General features: G+C 35.8%; 1 protein-coding gene across 1 annotated transcript in view; it reads right to left on the bottom strand.

Annotated features, from left to right (window-relative positions):
- Positions 1 to 202: 202 nt before the first annotated feature.
- LOC111089258 overlaps positions 203 to 10,475 on the bottom strand; it is a gene marked incomplete at its 3' end in the record, with an annotated part of 29,745 nt that continues 19,472 nt past the window's right edge. The window contains exon 3 of the mRNA XM_022401418.1: positions 203 to 2,995. Within this exon, the coding sequence (XP_022257126.1) occupies positions 203 to 1,312 (1,110 nt within the window). The remainder of the gene's footprint in view (positions 2,996 to 10,475) is intronic.

Below are 10,475 nucleotides of genomic sequence, written 5' to 3'. Positions count from 1 at the left end.
CTAGATTTTTTCGTTTTTTTCCCCCCTTAACATTAGGTCTGGATTTGTACTCCAAAAAAGGTTTAAACAAAACGTGGCGAGCTGAAAAGTTTGAGAACCACTGATCTAAAAGAATTTACTCTTTCCAACGTCTCACATTATATAAAGCTGTTTAATGATTTAGTATCTTACTTGTTTAAAATAGTGTAAACTGTATACTTACTTTCTCTTGTCTTCTTTCGATGATACTTCCTCGTGAGTGGTTAATGTTTGGTATAGGTATCACCACAGAAAAAGGAATGTTAATTCCATCCTCTCCATTCGCTACTGATCGACTTGTGTTCGAATTATTATAGTTTCTAGTAAGGGTGTTTGAACACATAATAGGCTTGAATTCAAGAGTTATTTTTTCATCTTGAACAGATAGGGAGGTTCTTACAGATTTCCAGTCTTTGTTTTTTGAATACAGTCCAGTCTTTTGGATATCAGCTTTGGCCTCTCGATAGGGAAGATTGGCTGACGATGAATCACAAGCCTCAGCAGATGGCGAAACCAATAGGTTTAAATGGTGGATAGTCCCACTTTCAAAATCTTTTGAATTATTAGATCTTGATGTCAATCCAATTTTTTCAACCTCTGCTTGAGGAAGAGACACATTACTTTGAAACAAGTCTTCGTCCTTGTAGAGTTCTTTCCAGTGTTCGTCAGCTACTTTATGTTCATTAGAGATACACACCAAAGCGTCTAAAGCTGTGCCATCTGGAGTAACATATTCAACACTATTAATATCCTCATGATGAGATTCGCACTCGATACCGTAATGGTTTGCACCAATTTCCTCTTTAACACTAAAAGCTAAAGGTGAGTTTATTGAAACCTGATCTGGGACTAAATCATCTCGTGAGCGTTGCTCCTCTTTGACTATGTGTTCTGTAAAAGTGTAGTCGACATCGATCCATTCGTCACGTTTATTCGAAACCTTTGATGCATGTTCATCACTGTTGTTAAGGTCTTTACCCACAATCAAATTATCTACATGTTTATCAGATTTTGTGTCAGCATTAAAAATTTGCTTCAAAATAACGTCTTGGTGTTTTTCTTCATTTTTAGAAAATACTGGAGATGTTACAGAAACTGGCGACTTAACCCTGAAACTATCTTGACATTCAGAACGTTCATGAGAAATATTTTTGTTAGGTTTCTTAGAACCAGTTACTACTATTAACTTCTCATTTCTTTTCGCTTCAACTAAATTACCGGTACAATTTTCTGTCAAAGATGGGTAAACGCTTGTCTTTGAAGACTGTGAATCAGGTGATGAAAGTGTATCCATTTTATATATTCTTTTTTATCAAACTTTCTGCTCTGCTGGAAATCGGTATTTTTCAAAGACCTACACTCTCTAGGTTTAACTGTAATTTTGCAAGTAATATTTTCAATACCTATAGTCCCATTTTCATTACTAAAGCTTGTTGTCTTGTCGAAGTTGCTGGTCGATCCCTTTTGTGTAAAGTGTTGGGGTTCTGTTTTTTTCTTGTTTAACTTCTCATAATCAGCTGTACCAGCGTCAAAGTGGTTTTGTAGAAAGATGTAATCCACGTGACTTTTTTTGGAAGCAAAAGTTTCGACATTATTAACAACAGAACAATAACTTTCTTTTATGCCAACATTATGGTCGTCAAACAATGTAGGTGAAGATGGGTCATCGGCCTTTTTCTCGTGTACCAAAAGTCTCGGTACGCCAGAAGATCTTACACTTTCTGTGCAAGAACCCTTAGAACTTTGATCATTACACGATGAATACAAATTTTCTGACGACACACCTCTGTTTGGGAAAGGAAATGACTGAACACTTAATTTCCTCGTATTGGATTCAACACTTTCATCATCTTGATTTATGATATTACTTTTGGGTTTCCAGTTCAAAAATTGTTTGCTATGAGATACTGGGGTGGGAATGTATTGTTCTTTGTCAGTAGCGAAATAAGAACCCACCTTATTTTCTACAGAGCTTTGCACATTACTGAAGATTATGACAGGTTCACTTACTGATGGAGATGAATAACACAGTTCAGCTTCCTTGTGATTATAAGTAAAATTATTTATATCCCTATATAAAGTTTCGTTATTTTCTTGCAACGAAAATTCTGTACCAAAGCAACTAACTTCTGAAGCACTTTTAATATCAAACTTGATTTCTTCCGCTGAAACTACTTGAGCAGTGTTGCTTTTTATATTTCTTACCTGAGTAACGGTATTTTCTTCCGCTGAATCGTTACGTTCAACTGAGCATGGGCCCATATGGCCACAATCAGATAAAGCTTCACTGCATAAAACAGCGTGGTTATTTCTGAATTGAAAAGAAGACCCATTCACATGTTGTTCGTCCGTTAGAAGTCCACTAGCACTGGGTGGCAGGGTATTGAATGTCCAATCCTCATCATGGACTGTGCATGGACGGTTTCTTCGAGGAAAACTACCAGCTGAGGTTTGTGTTTGCAGCTTCCTTGTGTCATGTGAGGAAGGCAAGAACACGAGAGCGCCTGTTCCACATTCTCTCGTGTCGGCATCACTCACTGTTTGTTCTAAACGGCTGTCAGATGTCGGCTTTGTACAGGTGGCGTCATCTTTTGGTGTTATATGAAAAGTGTACTCAGGACACTCGCAGCCTCTCGTGGAAGGAACAGTCTTACAATGGCACGTACCCACTGATTCAACTTTGGCTGGATTGTTGGACGGAACTTCAGAAAGAGAAATGACCTGATTGTCACAAACAACTGTCGAGTTAATATGCTGTCGGCCGCTTCGGTCAAACACTAAATGCTCAATGTTAGTGTAAGCAGGATCGTAGGAGAAATCGTGTACTTTTTTTTTGCTCGACTTCTTCCTGCGTTTAATACCTTCTGCAAGCCGCATTAACTTGTTTCGATTCCTGGTAAGACTGGTCAAGGTAGCCGCATCCACTCTGTTGGAAGTCATCGTAAATGGAGTGGACTAAAGTCACACTCATTGGTAACTAAACAAAAATGAAAGTCGTATTTGGTTATGAATGTCATATAATCTGTATACACGAAAAACGTGAAACCTAGTAACTAAATATACATTACAAAGTGTATTAGAAAAAAGTCTGTCTTAAAACTGGCGTATTTATTTATAAAACAATTTACAATTTGTTTCCACTGCTTCTCTATAGATGGCCTTATTAAATTGTTAACATAAAGTACCGATAACCTTCGCTTTGATATCGAAAACATTATGCCAATTTAGATGCAAAAAACAAGATATAATATAGGTTAGAACAAAAGTTCACAGTCACTCACTGCACGTGACAGAAGACGACGAAGAATTTCAGACTATATTCAGCAAATTGAGGTAGTTATCCAAACTGAGTCAAATACCTAATGTCTATTTTTTCTATCCTTTTATTCACATGATAAGTTAGGCCCGCTTCAATTTTCGAAATACCTCAATATAGTTTGTTTGTTTTTTGTATTTCGCGCAAAGCTACACGAGGGCTATCTGCGCTAGCCGTCCCTAATTTAGCAGTGATAGACTAGAGGGAAGGCAACTAGTAATCACCACCCACCGCCAACTCTTGGGCTACTCTTTTACCAACGAATAGTGGGATTGACGGTCACATTATAACGCCCCCACGGCTGAAAGGGCGAGCATGTTTGGTGTGAGAGGGATTCGAACCCGCGACCCTCAGATTGCGAGTCGAGTGCCTTAACCACCTGGCCATGCCGGGCCCTTTTATAGCTTTGCGTCTAAACACAAAAAATAATCATACATTATGCCAAAACGTCGAGAAGAAAGTGTACGAGAGAATACATTTTAGGCTTCTGAAAGAATGGAACACCGATATGTGAAATAATATACTGTGCATGAGACCACCAAACGATATCGTGAATATGGATAGTGAACATTTAAAAAACGACCAGGCTCATCAAAACTGCTGTCAAACGTGACGTAAGTTCACATGTTAAAACTGCGAAAAGTGGCGTCAACCATAACGTAACAAATTCACAATGACTTCCCACCACCAGTTATAGCCCTTCAGAATGTGAATCTTAACGTGTGCTCATAAATTTTGAAGAGATGCCCTACCAGAATGTAGGTAATCAATTTGACTGTGAATATACTGTGCCATCTGTGAAATATCATATTTGGAGTGTTATGGGATGAACTGCATTCTGCACATGGGCACGGAACCTATCTGTAAAGTTTTTTGCATGTCTAAATGTATATGGCTATAAAGAAATTTAAAACAGACACATCTCAAGGGATATGGCAGGTTTGTTTTTGTGTGTGTGTGTGTCAGCAGGCCAAAGAGTTGTTTCATCATGATAATGGTCTCTGCCACAAATTACACACCACTTATGCCTGATTTAAAGTATTAACATATAAGAAGTTATCCTTACAGAGAATCTTTGGGATTATCTAACGGGGTTTAATGTATCTTTTTTAAGTTGGACCACAACCTTCTAACCATCATGAACTGGCGACGTTTTTGACATAAGAGTGAAAAATAATTGTAATAGACGTTTACCTGAGAAACTAGTAGAAAGCATGTCCAGAATAGCAACTATTGTTCAAGTCAAGAGCAGTGCAATATACGGTGATTTCTAGGGGAATTTCTTTGGACACTTCTGACAAGACATTGTATAAATACGCCTGAACTCAATATTTTCTTCGGTGAAATTAAAAAAAATACAAATAAGATCTTACTGTATTAATTTTATTCAAGCTTTTGACAACATGGACTCTTTTAAGTGCTTAAAATCTCATCAAATATTTACAGTATCAGAGTAGCCATACGTAACCTTTAAAGTATTTTATAAAAAAAGTAGTCATATTGTATAACAGTAAGGTTTAGAAAAAGAAAAAAAATCAACCCCTCAAAAGACGTAATATCTATACAAATCATAAGGAAATTTAGAAAACAAATTATAAGCTCAGTTGACAGGGCCAGTGCTGGAGTTTGAGAAGTAAAGGAAAAACAATCTAATCAAAAAACACCTTAGGTGTGAAAAAAAAAAAAAAGGAGCGGCCAAAAAAGGATTGAGCGTGCGACTTAAAGGAATGAAATCAAAATTGGCAACCAAACTGGTAGTTACACTTATAGCATTGATAAGAATTTTACAACAAATATTCATTCATTAGTTAACCAGGCCACGTTTTTTGTTCAACTTCGGTCATGATAATGGGTAAAACAATACTTGTGTTTTGTGGAAAGCTACGAAGGCTATCAGCCACCGTCCAAAAATTTTGAAATACAGATATAACTGTTTTAACAAGCCTTTTATGTGGAACTTTGTCAAATGCTTTCTGAAAATCCAGATACTCCAAATTCATACTGTCATCTACATAAGCAGCACCTTACCACTACACACACACACACACATAACATTAAAAGACAATAAAGGATCTTTTGGTCCCTCTAGGTCTATCTATTAAATAAAACTAAACACTGAAAAAGTCAAAGCCGGCCCTTATCATTCAAATATTTATCAAGCTTTCCCTTAAACCCCCTTACATTAACTTCATCTACCGCACCTTATCATTCAAATATTTATCAAGCTTTCCCTTAAACCCCCTTACATTAACTTCATCTACCGCATCTGATGGAAACCCGTTCCAAAGGTCAACCATCCTGTTGGAAAAATATAGCTGTCTTAGCTAAAGATTATTCCTACCCTGTCAAAATGTATGTGTATCCTCTAGTCCTATCATTCTCACCATTTAATACGACAAAAGATGATGCATCAGCACTATCAATTAAGTCCCTTAAACAATTTTAAACGCCTCAATCAAATCCCCTCTAACTCTTCTTTTTTCAAGAGAAAACAGGTTTAGAGATCTTAACCTTACTCGTATGCCAACCTTTCCATCACATGTATCATCCTAATAGCCCTCCTCTGAACCTTTCCCAACAATTCAATGTCCTTTCTTAGCTAAGGAGCCATAGTACTCCAAATGTGGTCTAACCAATGACCTATACAATGACATTATTTAGGTTTGTATTCATTATTTCTGTAGATACAACCTAAAATCTCATTTGTCCTGCTACTAGCAACATTACATCGCTTGGATGGTTTAAGAGACAGTGGCATCCTCCTCACAGTCAGCAACACCCAAGACTTTAATGTCATCAGCAAGTTTAAATAATCTATTGACCATTTCTTCATCTAATGTTATTGATGTAAATCAAAACGAACAGAGGTCCTAGCACTAAGCCCTGAGGCAGTGGCGTGCAGAGGTTCTATGATGCCCGGGGCCTTGTACCTAAGACCTTGGGGAAGGGCGGAAAGGGTTCTACTATTCGATTCCACTCTTTGCGTTGGATACCCTCTCGATATGGATGCCCGGGGCCCCGGCACCTTTCGCCCCCCCCCCTCTGCACGCTACTGCCCTGAGGTACCCCACTTGCGACATTATTCTGGATTAACTGAACTCCATTTATAACAATCCTCTGCCTTCTTTCATCTAGCCTGTGTTCTATCCAATGAGCCTATCTATTCCCCACACCTACAGATAAAACTGTTTCAACAAGTCTTTTATGTGGCACTTTGTCAAATGCTTTTTGAAAATCCAGATACACCAAATCCAAACCCATACTCTCATCAACATAAGCAGTAAAAGATTAGTAAGGCAAGATTTTCTCCTAGTGAAACCATGTTGACTATCCAACAACACTTTAAACTTTGTTAAATAACTTTGTAAAACATCTTTTATCAAACTTTTTCAACCATAAATGTAAGACTAATAGGCCTATAGTTACTGGTACAATTTTATCACCTCCCTTGAACAGAGAGAGAGGAGTAATGTTAGACAACTTCTAATTTTCTGCCACCTGTCTACATTTCAAAGACTAAGAAAAATAATAGCAAGTAGCTATTAGCCTCTTTCAAAATCCCTGGGTAAATATTAACTGGCCCAGGAGCTTTGTCATTCTTTAAAAATTCACATTTTTTCCTTAACAAGTTCATAATTAATATAATCGTCTTGTTGAATCTTAGTTTCATCTGGAACTGTTCAGGGTGAGGAATATTGTATAAACCTTCCTTAGTAAAAACTGGAGAAAATGTAGAATTAAACAACCCAGTCATCCCATAATCATCAGATACTAGCCTTCCTGTATCATCTTTCAAAGGCCCTACTCCCATCCTACTCCCTGCTTACCCTTAATTTACTTGAAGAAATCCTCACTATGTATTTTTAAAAATTTCACATACTCTATCTGCGAGGGATAGCAGTCTAGGCTTAATATAAACAAGATTGTAAATTGTAAATGAGAATCCTAAATTTTAAAGGACTTACAACCTATTCTTAACCCCAACGAGTGTTATAAAAGTTAATTATATTAGAAGAGGTGAAAGTTTACATATTTTACAAACGCTTTAATTTTCTTTGTTTCTTATGTGAAAAGCTGCACTGTGGGTTATCTGCGTTTTATCCACCGCAGCTAATCGAACCTCGGATTCTGCGTTGTAAGTAAGCTTACCGCTGACACACCGGGGGGATAAGGCCTTGATTCACTGATGAATTTTATGAAAGGCATACTGTATTACTATTTGAAAATTAACAACACTATTATGAAAAGTCCGTGACTATCTATGATACTGAATATACGTTATTGAAACTTATTTTGAAAGTTTAGCAGTATTACTACGCTGAATCTCTTTTGATATATTGCCATTTTTTAAGCCTTGGCAAGCATTTACAATTATATCTCTATCTTATGAAAATAATATCAAAATATCACCTTATGTTAACAACTCATCAACCCAAAACAAAGTCACAATATAGTGTATAGTTTTCTAAAATAAGAATTCAAATTCAAAATGTTTGGGCTCTGATTAGGCCTAATTAGGGTACACTATGATACAAAGTAGAGATAAATGTTTCTTCATCTCATCTGAAAATGGCTCGTGAAAGAGCCGAAAGCTTTAGCATAGTTTCAGGAGGTGGAGGGTTCTTATCCTATAGAAATACAATAAATAAATACCTATAAAAAAAACCGCCAATTCTATGATTTTTCATCACTATAAGGGCGCGTTTCTTACAATACAAACGCCATTCTTAAGGGAAACGTAAATAATAAACAGGACGTAGAACGCTCACATCTACAATGATTCAGCATGTTTAATATAAAGGTTTTACCTCATATTATGACACTAACCTGCGGATACGCCTGGTAAAGAATGCACGATAAAAATAGTCATGAAGTTTACGGAACTGCATTACATAACAACGGAAAATGACTGATTCATGTACTTTACTACTTCGTATATTTCTTTGAAATCAAATGAAAATAAAACAGCCCTTACTTTGTTATTTCATTATAAGTATTCCAAACTTTACGAATCATTCAAAACTTTAAATATTGAACGTTTTTCCATATATGCGTACATTAACAAATGTAACATTCATATTACGTCTTAAGATATTTGTTCTGGTTTTGTTTACAAAAAAACACTCAAACAGCTAATCTTAGTTGATCTTCAGTTTAATTTTATAGTCACTTCTTTCGTCTTCTATAAACATTTATACCCAGACGTTTTTTTTTTTCGGGAATTACTTTCTCGTGTAGCCAGCCTCGTTTCAAACACATGCATGTATCTATCTGATCGTTAACTGGTATTGAACGTAAACTTTTCCAATGTTTAGACAGATACGTGCAAATGAATGCTTGATCTTCTTTAATTCAACTTCTAAGTTTACACGTCTTTGTGGGCCTTAATATATGAATAAAATAATTCTCTACCTCATACATCACAAACCCCCTTTATTCTGAAGCTATTTACAGTTTAATAGAAAACATAAACAACACAAAACGTTCAAGATGTACTGAATTAACTTTAACATTATTATCTGAAGTGTTGGAAGAAACAAAATTGCAGGTCCCTTTTTATTGTTTTAAACTGTAACAACATCATTTATTTCTTAATAACAAACGAGCGAAAAAATATTTAGGGGTCTAAATGGCAACAGCACTGGCATATGATTAGATGCGTACCAGTTTCAGTGTATGATACGGTATATACATATATAAAACAGACATATTTGCATACATTCTGTTCGTGTAGTACTTCGAATGACTCATGTCATAACTTCCCTTTTCCCCTTATATTCACACTGTTCTTCCCTTACTATCAAATCTCAAGCCCAGTATTACTTAATAGGATAGAGTCAATGTACGTGAAAACGATCCACTTAAAAACCTATGTACGCCCTTGATCGCAAGGGGCCGCAGTCCAAGCCTGTGTGCTTTCAAACTAAGTATTTCGACTACATTTAGAGATACATATTTACCTGTAAACAATTACAGTATGAGGGACTAGACATATAAAAAGTATCTCTAAAATTACGCAATTAAAAAGTAAGATACAAACCATTCTAAAAGTACTGCATATATGAATGTGTCGTAACTAAAATGTTTTAATTATTAACACACTGAATCGAAACTATGTAACCATATAAAAAAACAACAAAAGCAAAAGGTACCACACGTTTTAAATGGAATAATCACACACGCCACATATGCTTTTGGGTGTGGACGTGAGTACAACATGGAATACACTTGGTAAAATTGAAAAAAAAAATGGTTGAGTTAAAGTATTTCGTTTCTAACTAAGCTGAGTCTTTCTAACAGTTTTTCCATTTATACACTGTTCAACTAAACCTTTCATACTGCAAGAAAAATACGTAACTGAAATAAATCTATATATAATGCCGTTTTATTTACTTTATAATGTTAGGCTGAGTTACAAGGTAAACATGGTGAATACACAATTAAGTAATCAAGATTGAACTAAAATAATTTCATTTAAAAAGTAAATAACGAATTTAAAATAAATCAGCCTACATTAAATTGCCAGTCACGCTTTAGATTCTTATTTGAGTGTATAAAGTGTAAAACAAAGTGATGAAAATCTATAGCTAAAGAATTTAAGAAGGAAGAAATTGAAAAGGATTTACTTCCAGCTGTTGTTGAATTATTACGGAACAGGAAAACACAATAATTTGTTGCTCTCCGAGATTTTGTTATTTGTTAAGCACAAAACTTCATAATAGGCAATCTGTGTGGTCTCCGCTGTGAGTACAGAAACACTTATGACACCACAGACTTAGCACTGAACTACTAAAGGGCGCTGTTCAAAACATAATTCGGTAGCTATGGCCTATAAAACATTTGAAAGAACCCTATGACGGATTTATTATTCTATATTTATTTTAATATCAATGTTTGTTTAAATTAAGTCTATATTCAGAAATATGCATAGCTTATAGTGTTAAATATGTATTGAGAAACTCCCGCCTATTCTCTAAAGTTGTACAAGATTCTCGACTGTAAGAACCAAGAATATATGTGTGTACGCAAACGCCAGTGTAGCTTTGTATTGTTACGTAATGTGAATTTTCGAGAAACTCTCCACACGCCTATAAATAGAACCAACGCGACGCGCCTAAAAACAGTATCTATTATTGTGTTG

Source organism: Limulus polyphemus, unplaced genomic scaffold, assembly GCF_000517525.1.
Source record: "Limulus polyphemus unplaced genomic scaffold, Limulus_polyphemus-2.1.2 Scaffold5692, whole genome shotgun sequence".
In the NCBI taxonomy this organism is placed as follows: Eukaryota; Metazoa; Arthropoda; class Merostomata; order Xiphosura; family Limulidae; genus Limulus; species Limulus polyphemus.
The sequence above is the reverse complement of the archived record's forward strand: the minus strand, read 5'-3'. Positions and strand labels throughout refer to the sequence as shown.